The sequence below is a fragment of the Anarrhichthys ocellatus genome, unplaced genomic scaffold (genome assembly GCF_004355925.1).
Source record: "Anarrhichthys ocellatus isolate YVR2014 unplaced genomic scaffold, GSC_Weel_1.0 scaffold64, whole genome shotgun sequence".
Lineage (NCBI taxonomy): Eukaryota > Metazoa > Chordata > Actinopteri > Perciformes > Anarhichadidae > Anarrhichthys > Anarrhichthys ocellatus.
In genome coordinates, this window is record NW_022280094.1 from 1,257,578 (window position 1) to 1,271,400 (window position 13,823).

The 13,823-nt window shown below is 39.8% G+C and overlaps 1 protein-coding gene and 1 long non-coding RNA gene across 2 annotated transcripts; both read right to left on the bottom strand.

The window, feature by feature from the left end:
• Positions 1-47: 47 nt before the first annotated feature.
• On the bottom strand, positions 48-9,679 carry LOC116397225 (fibroblast growth factor receptor homolog 1; the record flags this gene model as incomplete). The annotated part of the gene is made up of 9 exons (XM_031872478.1): positions 48-195; positions 837-936; positions 2,083-2,182; positions 2,592-2,703; positions 3,552-3,692; positions 3,822-3,982; positions 4,130-4,228; positions 6,715-6,853; positions 9,575-9,679. Coding segments are annotated over 9 exons (1,071 nt in total), but the record flags the coding sequence as incomplete, so codon positions are not given.
• A 204-nt stretch (positions 9,680-9,883) lies between these two features.
• Positions 9,884-13,750, bottom strand: LOC116397262 (uncharacterized). Its single transcript, XR_004213672.1, has 3 exons — positions 12,399-13,750; positions 12,080-12,147; positions 9,884-11,989 (listed from the first exon to the last, which is right to left on the bottom strand). It is a non-coding gene; the product is annotated as an uncharacterized LOC116397262 (long non-coding RNA).
• Between the last annotated feature and the right edge of the window lie 73 nt (positions 13,751-13,823).

Genomic DNA, 13,823 nt, shown 5'->3' on the forward strand with positions numbered 1-13,823 from the left:
ACACACACACACACACACACACACACACACACACACACACACACACATTCAGAATTGTGCCTCTTCTGATGCCTGATGTATTTAGATGGGACTCTTATCTTCCACAATGATGCTGGCTGCCTGTAGACATTTAGCTTCCTGATATTCAGCCTCATCTTTCACCAAAAGCTGAGGACTCTCAACATCCACATAATCCTGCAAAAAAACACAAAAAACTTCTATGTATTTAAGAAAATACCACTACAATCTACTGCTTTTCCAGCTGCAGGAACAAAACTGTGACGTAACATAAGCAGCTCAGAATAAAAGATTTACATTTTCTGTTCTAAATGCTGTGGTCTGATGGGTTGCAAGTTGTTTTTGGTATATTTCAATAGCCAAACAATGAATATTCAAAGAAGCATGTTCTATTTTTGTGATTGATTGACAAGCCATCTCATAAGAAACATAACAATGAGCCTTTAAGATAAATGGGTGTAGTTTAAAAATAATGAACTCAAGCTAAAACTTTCACTAAAACTGCAGAATAATTTTGTCCTGGCGTCTTTGAAAATATGATGCATTACATAATACGACTTTCATCAAGTATGTAAAGTCAAATGGCTGTTTAAAGTCATATGACCTAAACCCTGCAGTCTAACTTAAGATACATATTATTAAGGTTGAGACTATTTCTGGCACCATGAAGGTCCCCTGAGGTTTGTTTTCTTTATTTCCTTTACAAATTACAACAAGAGAAGGATTGAAAAGATGAAGAACAAATGACACAACCTTCAAAAGATGAATAATCAATTTTGTAAAACAATTAAAAGATGGCGTAGCCAGCCGTTCCTTACCGCGTCGTTTTCTATGATGTTCTCCAGCATGCAGACAATGTCAGTGAACGAGGGTCTCAAGGTGTACAGCGCCAGCCAACATTCTCGCATGATATGAAGTCTGTAGGGTTTCAAGAAGGGATTCATTGTGTTAGGAACTACTAACTATCATACTTCATACTAAAAATGTTATAATAACAATGTTATAGTGCTAAAGTAAAATGACTGTCAAAACTGATTCAGAATCAGATAGCAGATTCAGACTGATGGTTTGGGTTAATACTGTTTTAGTCTAGATCTGGTATCGAGTACTCATGATGTCTCTCTGACAACAAATAAGTGTCTCCCTCAGTACGGCTAACAAGTTTAAAATGTTATTTTATGAGCTGCATATCATTAGTTAATGTTTTCACAGAACACAGATGCAGCATACAAATAGAACAATAACAGAAGAGCCAGTGTTATATCACACCAGACACAAATATTATAAAACATACAGATAATAAGTGCCTTGATAGCCTTTTTGAACAAATAAAGTTTTTTATTGATAAATTGATATTTAAAAAAAAAAAAGAAGATTGTGTCAACATCATTATCAAATTTATTACAGAATAAATATTTGTCTCCATTTTTTGAGTTTTTGTGGAAACCAAACACCACATTTTGTTAAAGTTATGAGGTGTTACTGTTGAAGCATTTGAATCAAAATTTCAATAATGGATTTTTCCCCAAAGAAGATAGAAAAAATATTTAATTAATGATACTGACATTTGTTTACGGTTTATTTTAACGAATTACTCTTTTTTATATTTTGATCTCCCTCGTGCCTCTCAAAAGTAGAGGAGGGGCCTCCCTCTCTGCCTCCATGGACCAGCCTCCTCTAGTTAGCATCTAGTTTGAGGGGTTAACCCTGAAAACGGACGAATGAGAATCAGGGTGTGGTGCACCAACAGACACTCTGTGTCAGAGCTTAGCTTCTGTGGTGTAGCCTGCGCCTCATTGATGGAATGTTGTCCTAAATCCTGGCTGTGCAAGAAAATATATGACGTAGAGTTATCCTTCATTTTCAGCTGTCCATCACTCACACACATTTCCTTCAGGAAGCTTTCAAGTTACAGCATGTTTTTTGGTTCTTGGTTACGTAGAGGATTGCATTACGATATTAGTAATCCAATCCATTAAACAATAATGTATACATTTGCAGATAAGGCTCATGGTGTACATAGACTATAGTTGAAATGCTTGTTAATTGTCAGTTTTCACTTACATCTCTGGACTGCAGCCTTCAGGGTCTGTGTTCTTCTGACCAATACAGATGTGGTACACCACTTCCTCTGAGGTCTCAAGGTTTGGGTATGGCAGTGCACCTGAAAATATATTCCAAAGTTAAAAAAAAACATACATGACATTTTATATTGATCACTCTAGTCATGTTTTTCTACCGACTACCTGCTGTCTTTTAAAATGTACCATACCATGATTTCATTTCATGCTCTTTGGTTTTGTAAATAATAGGCATCACCTAATGTAAGAACTGCCAGAATCATCAAGATCACATATATCAGAGTTTAAGAAATAGACCAATATTGGCCCGACTAATGACATTGTTTTAGGGTGGGAGGGAATGTGATACTGCCTTGAAATACATTTACAACACATACGTTTAATTACAACTAAAGCACTCAAACAGGGAATGAAAAATCTCTTCTTTGGCCTTAGCTCATATATTTAATCATTTATTTCGCATTTCTGTTATTACCTGTGCAACCAACTCACCAAATGTCTGCATCTCCCACAGCACGATGCCAAATGACCACACGTCCCCCTTGAAGCAGTAATAGTTGTTCTTGAAGTACTCAGGTGGGTACCAGCGCAGCGGCACCCGCTGCTGTACAAGTACCATACAATGGAAAAGGTCATCAGTATACAGTGTCAGTGGTAACTGCAATATATTGATATCACTTTAGTAAACTAATGAGCTCGTGGTGGAAGCTATGAGTAACCTCTAGGCTACATGAATGACACCTTCACAGCTGGTCTTTCTCTAAATCAAGGCCTCTGTCTGAAACTGTTGTTTCCTGTTACAGAACATAGATTCATTTTGAGCAACAGAAGAGCTGATAACAGCCTTGGTAACAAGTTAATATGGTTTCAAACCAGGTTCATAAGTTAAAGTAAGCTAGTTCAAGACATTTTCAATCAGCCGCATGAGGACTTCCTGTCTGCAGCATAAGGCTGCCAACCATACACTTCCTGTCATTACCACTTGATAGAAAAACACTGACCTTACTAAAGTGCCACAAGTTCGCATACACATTTTTACCAAAACGTTAAGCATGTGTGACAAGTTCATATGGTAATGGTAAAATATGTGTGTAAAAGTTTGTGTCACATGTTGCATTGTTCTTGTTGTTTATTTTCCAAAACAATGCAACATGACACTTTGGCATCCTATTGTACATTCACTTTAATCAGGTTTTCAAAATGAGAGAAAGCAGTTTAGTAACTGCTGGCAGAAAATGACAACCCTGTCAGTTTCGATACATACTAACATTTATATACAATCTGTCACTTGTTTAAGTCAAATCTTCTGATGGTCACATGCTCAGTTATTTGGGTTGTACAGTAGCACATGACAATTTGAACTTGACAACTTGTAGGATAAGTGAAATCCCAGCCGTATCAACAGGAGAGTTTACTCTGCGCGTGTGTGTGTGTGTGTTGATACTGTCGTACCCGTGGGTTTCTCCAGCGGCTGCTGCGGCGGCGGCTGGTCATGCGTGTTAAGTCTCGAGCCAGGCCGAACTCCGCTACTTTCACTTCCCAGGGAAACTTATTGACCAAGATGTTCCTCAGAGCCAAGTCACAGTGCACAATCTGCAGGGAAGACCACAGCGACACTGCTCAGCATGCGACTATGATTGGTCAGTGTGGATGAATAGTAGCATAGTAAATCATTATTCAGCAACCTACTGAGCACTTCATAACAGCCTGTAATGTTGTTACCATTTTGGAGCGCAGGTGCTGCATGGCCAGAGCGATGTGGTAGGAGGCAATGGTGAGGAGGCTGTGCAGCTCAGGGTCTGCACTCAGGTGGACTCTGTTGGTCTGCAGGAAGGTCCTCAGAGTGCCGCAGCTCACATGGTCCATGATCAGAATGTAAGGCTCTGCATAAATCAAAGCAGAGAGAGAGGATGGAGGACTAACAAGGAGGAACATATCCAAGGTCTCATCTACCTTCATTGGTGATCTTTAATAGGAAAGTGATTTCAATCTTGTAGAGGAATGACAGTCTGTGGATAAATGTCTCTGACCCTCAGTGGTGTTCCACTCCAGTAACTGGAGGATGTTCTTGTGGTGCACCAGTTTCCTCATGATGGAAATCTCCGTGTCCACATGCTTTGGACGGACACCTCAAGGAAAGAAGAGGGAAAAATAAGAGTAAAATCCACTGAATCTAGGAGGACTCAAAAGTGAAATATGAAGGGGCTTCCAACATCGAGTCATGTGGATAATAATTAGTAACAATATGAACTGGAAAACGGAAAATAACTAAAACAGCAAACTAGCAATTAAAATCACTTCCAAATTCAGTTTAAATGACCATCTTTAGTTAGCATGTCATTTATAATTAGTCACGTGTCTGTTCAAACGCTGTTATCTCGCCGTCAAAAGTATTCATCTAGTTTCTCAAAAGTGTCCTACATTACTATCATGTACTTCACATGAGCGCTGATGTTTCTGGACAAACAGTGCAGTTTGGATCGGGTTGAGTTTAGATTTAGATTTAAGAGACTTCAACATGAAAGGGAGGACAATTTATTAGCTGCTACCAGCAGCTCTGTAGCTCACTCTGTCGGTCCACAAAAATTCTGCATGGAGGTCAAGTCTGTGGGATGTTAAGTTGTGTGTTTGTGTTCATGCCAATTGTCCTTTCACTAAGCCCCGCCCCCTGCTACTACTCCATCATGCTGTCAGAGCTACCATGGAGCACACACTGTCACTAATCGCACTCCCTGAATAAACAAATGAACAATTTCAGAGATGTCAAACTGACTCATCAGTGAAAACTGGTTAAAGTGACAAAGATAGAAGCTAAAGTCTATGGACTACAGTGTAGAGATCTAGAGGGGTAATGTCTAGAGCAGACAATGAGGTGTATGAAAGCCACATCATTCGCTTAGTGTGGGAGAGGATGGAGAGGTGGGCTGAGTGTATTTTCCTTCACATCTTCTTACCACAGCATCAACATCCTAAACAGTGGTAGTTAAACTCTCTTATTCATGATTCTGCAAATACAGCGATAAACCAATGTTAAAAACCTTTTGCATGCAACTGTAGTTCATATTATGCTACTGAACTGTACGCAGCCTGTTGACCCCGGCTGCTTTCAGTGCAGTCCTGGTTACCAGTTGAAACAATGCAAACCAGCAGCAGTCACACTTGTTGCAGCTTAAAGGTGCGATGTGTAAGATCACATAGAAGTCAGCATTTTTAACTATTCACCACAACTGGGTTCATACAATCTAATCAGTTCTATTAAAAAATGCCAAGTACTAACTAACAGCAGGGCAAGAACAAACTTCTTACCTGAAGGCTCGTTTCTGCCACTTTGGATTTAATCCAATAAACAAACTACCAAACTTACAACGATCCTGTTCTGTAAACTGGTTGCCAAGCCCTTGGGGCAGCTCTACTTTTTCGTCCTCTCATGATGACAGACATACATAGAGGTCTTTGACATAACGTCAACACTGTAACCTTTTATAATGTTCAACTTTTGAATGTTTTTAGACTAAAATTCTGGCCAGATCGTACACACACCACTCTGGGCAGCAGAAACAGGCTGTGACACAACACTGACGTATTGTCACATTTATACAAACATTGGCTTATTTACATATCCAGCAGACACACAGTAAAATTAGCAGTCATTTGAGTCATGTTTGTGTCCTGATGATTAATCTTATTCCAATATTGAATTCTCTTTTAGCTCTATTGTGGTCTCCAATTCCTGGAACAAACATTTGTTTCTTTAGCAGCTAAATGCTCAAAGTTTACCAGCTAGACGCTAGGCTTTTTTTTGGTTGCTGAAACAGCTGACAGCTGATGCAAATGATGCTTAGAAATGATGGTGAGAATGAACCACAACGATTCATTTTTTTGCTTCAAGCGACACCTCTCACATTACACAAAAACATTTGACCCTGTGGAAGCTTTAAACTAGCCAAACCATCAACTATGAAGACACTTGTTTTGACTGACTTTGTATTGCTGGATTGAGTACACGCTATCCAGTAATATTGAGTTCAGCTGCTTGATTTTGTCACCCATCCTAATTATTGTACATATTTTGGGTGAATAAAATCCCTATTTTTCTCACTTTACCTGCTCTCCCAGCTTTATGTGTACCCTGGTCCCTCACAGACCCATTGTTATTATAAAAATATGAATTATCCGATTTAAGAAAGAACAGTCTTCAAAACTGAACGTAAATATAAACGAGAGCAGTATTTCCTGTGTAAAATGTGTGTGATTGCTGCTCGCACTGGTACTGATTGTTACCTTTAAATGAGTCATAGCATCCATTTTACACAGACTTCGATATGATTCATCATCGTCATCATTCCTCAGTGTGAAATCATGCACATGTTAAAACATATGTAGCCATAACCATTTCTGATTTACAAGTTAGCAAAAGAAGATATGGAAGAATAAGTTGTATGCAACATGTGTGTTATAGCTGTACACCTCGCCATTTACTTGGGCTGATAAATTGAGGTTTTTCTGCCCCTGCGCCATGACTTTTACCTCAATACTTGAGTGATTATGTCTGCTTCCATGGCAGCTCTGCCTCAAAGAAATGCTTGTAGGTCTAAATCTGCAGAGGAGAATGTACCTTCCTTGCTGATCTTGCAGGTGAACATGTTGTGGCCTTTACATGTCCCTCTGGTCATCCTGGCCTGGTAGAAGACCCCCTCCTTCCCTGCTTTGATCAGCTGCAGCAGGTTCAGGTCTGACTTGGTGACACGAGGACCCTTAAACAAATGCCATAAGAGGGGACTTTGCAACATCAAATACGAGCTGAAAAGCAAGGGATTAGGACAAGTGACTGAGAGGACATGCAAACAACACCATCCTGGTCAAACTCATTTTTGCCCACATTGTATATGAATTGTGATTCTGGCTCTATCTTGAACTACAGTGACACTATCTGTCGCATAAAAGAGACATGATCAGCACTAATACTGTAAATCAACATTGTTGAGATGACGCAGATAGAGAGCAAGGTTCACATATATCTGTCATGTGAGATTTCCCTACACTGAAAAAAAAGACTTTTTGGCCCTGTAATTATTACCTCGATTATTTTTGTAAATTTTACAAGAAATTATCATTCCAGTGCTTTTACTTTAAAATATCACCTTTTATTTAATGTGTTACTTGGTGTTTGTTTGTAATTATGTATCCTCATTTTTATAAGTACATTTTAATCATTCACACTAAGTAATATCTACTAAACTACTGTATTGAATGCACTACCTGACACAACGAAGTAAAATGTACTTGGGTAATACGAGTAAAACCTGGCAACCTATAGCGCGTACTCAAGGGGTGACGTCAGAAGAGATTTCGCGCTCCTTTCTTCAACGAGACGACGGAACAGCAGAACCTGAACAAGGACGGCAGCGTTTCACCTGAGGAGAGGAACTTCATGGACGGGAGCCATTGGGGTAGGTTATATGTTTAATTAATGCTCTACGTTGCTGTTGAGCCTTCGGTCAAGTCTGTGTTTGAGTTGTGAACACTGAAGAGTAGCGAACTGGTCAGTTTAGCGTGCTAGCTAGTTAGGCTATCATGCTAGCTAACTTGGGACAGCATTACAGACATGGCTCACGGCGCTACATTTTGTGGACATGTTTTTGGTGGTTTTGGTCATGATTTTACAGGGTTCTCCCTTGAAAAGTTGTTGGCCTGGGGACACGGTGCTCGACCAGCTGCGCTCTGTCGACGAGGGGGAGGGGGAATTACTTCGGTTTTGTGAAGCCCACTTCTGCCACACAGGTGCTTTGCTGTGCTGCGACACACGCACAGCGCGCTTTCTCTCGGACATCCTCAAGTGCAGCCGAGGTCGAATGAGGAAAATGTGACAAGACAGGGAATCATAGCTAAGCAGCAACAAGCACACTGGTCATGTGCTAAAAAATATCCCATACGTGGTGGAATTAGTGACTTTAGAGCGAGTCTAATACACTTAACATTATTTCTCTATATATTTCACAGAATATTAAAGGACGTTCACTCTCAGCAAGTTGACAACATTTGACGCAAGGTAAAATCAACTTAGTACTGTTATAGTTTAATTAACTTGACATACATTTGAAGTCAGTTTGTGTTGCTGTGAATAGTACATTATACTGGGAGGACTACTGCATTAATTGTTTTAGCAAGGTACCTCATCTTGATCATGTTTTTTTTTTATTGTCTTTTGTTTCAGATCAATGAGTACAGAAGAATAACCACAGTTCATCTGGAGCGAAACTTTTTGTCGAAATTGGACAATTGCACTACCAACTTTCTGGAGATACTTGGGACAAAGGGCGGAGTTGCAGGAACCAAGACCCATGCTGGAATCACCCAGCCTGGTAAAGTTTAGATATCTAATATTATATAAAAAATATACACTGAGAATAGATACATAATGACGCATTTGAACACATTCAATATTTGTTTCCCCCACTATCGTCATTTTTTGAGAACACATCAGACTCGAAGATGTAAAAGTGAACATTAGTAAATTTGAATTTCAAAGAAGTTATTGAAGAGGACTATGCTCAACATGTCAAGAAGATCCTTGTCATCCATGGAAATGCAACACAGAAAGGCTTCACTCCTGACAATCGTGTTCGTTGTCAGAGGGAAAAGAGGTTCTTGTTGACTGTGAAAGTGTGGCAAAGGCTTGCCTTCTGCTCATGGGCTTCATCTATGTGTTGTCAAGCAATACCCATTGTTTCAAATTAAAAGCGTTTGTTAAATGACTAAACGTTTGTGTTCTTAAATTTCTTATTGGCAGCACTGATTTAGAAATGTTTTGTCTGGCAATGCCAACCAGATTATATATGTTGGTATTTGTGTGTGTCTGTCAGCAGTGACCTCTTTCACCAGTTAACAAGTAAAGCTGCTTTAGTTTAAAAGATGTTTTGTAGAAGCCTTATGTTAAGACAATTTTATTAAATTAACAGTAGCCCAGTTTAAAAAAAAAAAATGCAACATTCATATTTGAACAGTTGTGTAGAGTAGTAGTAGATAAAAGATATTGTGTAAATATTAATATTTCTCAATTGAAAAAGTAAAGAAAAGCTAGTTAAATATACATGAAACACCTAATTGAGTTTTACTGGGGTTTCGTAATTGGATGCAAAGGTAGCCTGAGTAAAGATTACTATCAAAGGCTAAGTACATTTTATGTCTAAGGAAGACATTTGCAAGTAAAAGTTACTTAAATTTTGGATAAAAAAACAATTCTTACTAGTAAGTGAACTTAACTTGAGAATTCCTGAGTAAAAATCACTCGGAATTTCTGAGTGCAAATTGTTACCTAGCTTTTTTCAAGTAAATGTCACTTATTTTTTTCAGTGTACGCTGCTTTAGCTGACTGCTAGTGGAAATCAAGCACCCCTAAAATAGGTCAAATATCTGATAGCAGAAAATATGAGCATTATTGTGATGAGATGAAGTGGGTGGTGTATCAGAAGTACCTGCTGCAGGCCTTTCCACAGCCCCCTGGAGGAGGGCCTGACTGCTGGTCTGCTGCAGGGAAATGAGGGGAGGAAGCTCCTCCTCCCCCCTTGCTGGCACCGGCCTCACAGGCATGATGGGAGCTTCTAGCCGAGGAACGGCATCCATCAACAACTTGCTACCTTGCAGCTCTCGAATGGTCTGGACCAAAGAACGATATCTGCAAGAAAGAGAAGTGTATAATGTAAAATACTGTACAACGTTTAAGGGAAAAATATTCCAGCAAAAGCTCAAGGCCGCTGTACCAGGGGTGTTTTGTTTGATGGAAAAATAAATAAAATCTACCTGATGAAACAAAAGTTTACTCAGATAATGTTTCTATGGTACTATTTCCTCTTGGAGGCTTAAAGATTAGCAAAATATTCAGAGCATTAATGCAGCAAACAACTATTTGCTCCGTAGAGATAGAGACCAGAGTGTAGGGGGGGCAGAATGATTCTCTGAACAAGATGGCGAACAATTTTTGTTGGCTTTTTTTTTTTTTTTTTTTTTACAATGACTGAAGAAAATGCAAGCTTCTCTCAATATGTACACATATGTCACTCTCTCCAGGCTCGCATGTGTTACTTGAGAAAGTCTACGTTCATGAACAGGACCATATAGCCGACCCCCTACCCCGCTGGCAGACTACTTCGCCCAGAGGAGAACAGACCGGAGCTCCGGAGAGGACGCCTGGCTGGTTAGCTAGCTCGTCTTTGGCGTTCCCGCCTGCTCTCCTGCCGGTTGAAGCGGTGAGGATGGAGTTGGAGCGACCCAGCACTGCTGCTGGCCTCCAGCAGTATGGCATGAAAGCAGCTCTGTTGAGGGCCAAGCTTAGCTGTTGCAGAACAATTAGAGATGGAGAGAAATGTTGCCAGAGGGCTAAACTATTATAGAGAACAAGATATGGCCTGCTGTTGTGCTCATCCTCTGCAACCAGTAAAGCACCAAAGAATGGCAGAACCAGCAGGCCAACCAGCACCAATGATTCCACCATTAGCAGCTCTGTTGGGCTGTATAGAACAGTGGTAATGTTAATATTATCATGCTAATATGCTCACATTGACAATGCTAAGTTGCTGATGTTTAGCAGGTTATAGCCTAATATCTTTACCATCTCGTTTTTCTGTGTTAGCATGCTAATTAGCAGTAAACTCAAAGTACAGCTGAGGCAGATGGGAATGTCATGCTGTCCATCTTCGTGCAGGTTTGGTCATAAACCACAGTACAGGACAAATTACAATTTTGACCTGATGGTGGCTCGACAAAGTGATTGCAATTAAATCTGAGGGAAACATAAAATGTCTGTACTAAATTTCATGGCAATCCATCCAATAATTGTGGAGATCATTCACTCAAACCCGAAACGTTCAACCTGCTGGTGTTTCGTGAGGGGAGTCGGGGGATTGCCAAAAAGAATTGACCAAATAATCATCATCTGAATCACGAATGTCAGTAGCTACCAAATTCTATGGCAATCCTAGTCGTCAAATATTTTGGAAAAAAGTAAAAGAAAATCAAGGTGTTGACCATTTTCACAGTAGGATTTATAAAAACGGATTGTGTGGGGTTCTTATGAATGTTTGCACAGCCCGTGGAACAGTCCTGTGGAAATATATGTTTGACAAATAAAATGATTTTTTCCAAGTGATGACATACCTCCAGGTATAGCTCCTGGTAGCTTGCTACCAAAAGGGCTTGCGTCCAAAATGGCTTATTAATTTGGTAATTATAATAAATAAAGGACAATATATGGCTTGAGATCACCCAGCTGCTGGGATACGATGAAGATGGTAATATAGCTGATGTGCAATTGCACGTTTTGTGTTTGTCACAGTGTTAGGATAAAAGTCTCGGTGTCATTGGTTTATGTGTTGTGTAGTTAATGTTAGACAAAATTTGCATTCAGATTTTCCGTAGTCACGCACTGTATTTCCGCATCACAATGGTGAGAAACAGCTTTAATAATGACTGCGTTCCATTTGCAGGTATTTGATCTCGGCTTATTAGGACGTTGCTTTGAGGTTAGTCTGCTTTGACAAAAGTATATAATTGTGAAAACTAAAGTTTTCCCATTACCCGAAGCAGGTAATAGAATAAACTTTAGTTTTCACAATCTAGAAAAACAAATTCAAATGCAACTGCACTTGTTGAAGTAGTCTTGAAAATGTGTTTTCAGCTTATAAAACATATTTGTTTTATAAAAATCTTGCCCAGTGCAACTTTAAATCAGGCAAATGAAAAGACACTGAGGACAAATGACACAGTAAATTCCTTGTGAAATCATTTCAGCCTCCCTTACTTTCTGAGAAACACGATCCCCAGCAGTGTGAACACCAGGACGGTGAAGGTCAGGGTCCCTATGAGGCCGTAGACAAGCAAGTCCAGGGCCCGACCTGAAAGCCAACGGGACAGAAACAGTCAGCTCCAACATGCTCTCACAATGGGTCACTGAACACAAGTGGATGTAAAACCCCAGAGCTCACCTGAACACGCACTTCCACTTGTGGAATTAGCAGACATAGTGTCTCCTGCTCAACGACGTCACCTCAGTCTGGAAAGTGATATTGTAGCATTTAGAATAAAAAAGAAGCAGGAACAATATTAATGATGTATAACCACAAATCAAACAAATTGGACTTTTTTCTAGATTATTAATTACATAGAGGAAAAACAGACATTTTACAGGTTTGGTGGAAGTACATCCTGTCAAACCTGAAGCCCAGAAGAAGAACAACGCAATATAAGAGACTTAAGATCATACAATAACATGTAATGCTCTATTAAGCTACGAAACAGTCTTACCTGTGTTTTCTGATGAGCACCAGTTTGATAATTGACTGATTCTGATAAGAAGCCAGCTGGAATCGTTACATTGAAGCAGTCTGTCAGTCTCCGCTGTTTATTCTGTTTAGCGCTATACTTGGAACCCTTCAAGAACCCAACCGTGCGTTGTGTTAACCTCGAGCCTGTCTGTATAGTCACCAGCATGAGCTCTCATGACGTGTCAACCACAACAGAAGCAGAGGAAATGAACAGAAGCAGCAGGTGGTTTGAGCTGCATGACACTCTAACACATTCTACATGTTCCTGATGTTGAGCATGAGTCTCAATAGACTGAACCTAAACTTTGCTTAAATGGGCAGTGACTGGGGATAATAAAGCAATGACTGGTCACTGATTCGATTATTAAGGATTCAGAGGTTTCAGATGAAACGAAAATGGAAAACGAGGCACATGAGAATCCCAGTTTAGGTCGTAAACCTCGAGTCACTTTAACAGATTTCAATGCAAAACTTAAAATATGTATGGAGTTAGTTATTGAATTTCTAGGATAAATAGTGGGAAGGAAAAAGCATAAATGGTTATTTTCCAGACATTTTTAACCCTCATTGTGATGTAATATCCATGATAGCATGCAGTTCAACAATGTAAAAATACACCAATACAAGTAAAAGTCTTGCTATTAGTCAAAATTCAACATTATCAAACTTGAAGTATAAAAACAACAGGTGTCCCTGTCTTTGTTAAATGTGTACATTATATTTTATTGCTGAAGCACGATCATGTGTAGCAGCATTTTAATGTTGTAGCTGCTGGAGGTGGAGGAAAAGCCCCTTCACATGAGAGAAAAGTCTTCGTTTCAGTTGCAGTGTTTACTTCGGGGAAGTGGCTACAGAGACCCTGCATGTGGTTACCTTTGTCATCCGCAGGCAGACCACCGCTGCAGCATGATACTCGAACTACAACCAGGAAGGAGAGCGGGGCAACATGTTGTATTGCAGGTAGACAACTGAGGCTGATGGGAATCAGGTATTTGGTCATAAAACAACTTCAGCCTAAGACGCATTAAGGTTATTGACCATACATAGCAAATGGTTATACAGTCTGTCTTTATTTATTAAGAGGAAATAAGTTCTCCCAGCAAACATTAGATCTTAAATCCACAATCACAAACCTTTAGCACGGGAAGAAAAGGTTTGAGATGGTGGAGGAATAGCAAAAGTTGTTGTCAGCTAATGCAAGTGTGAACTAACATGACGCTCCATGTATTGGACAACCGGAAACTTCAGATTGGACAAGACCAATCCCCAAATGTACAATTCATCCTGTTCGGAATTAGAGTCAATCGACCAGCCTCCATTGAAAGCAATAACTGCATTGCTTAGCACCCACCCACCCCCACACACACACACACACACACACACACACACACACACACACACACAC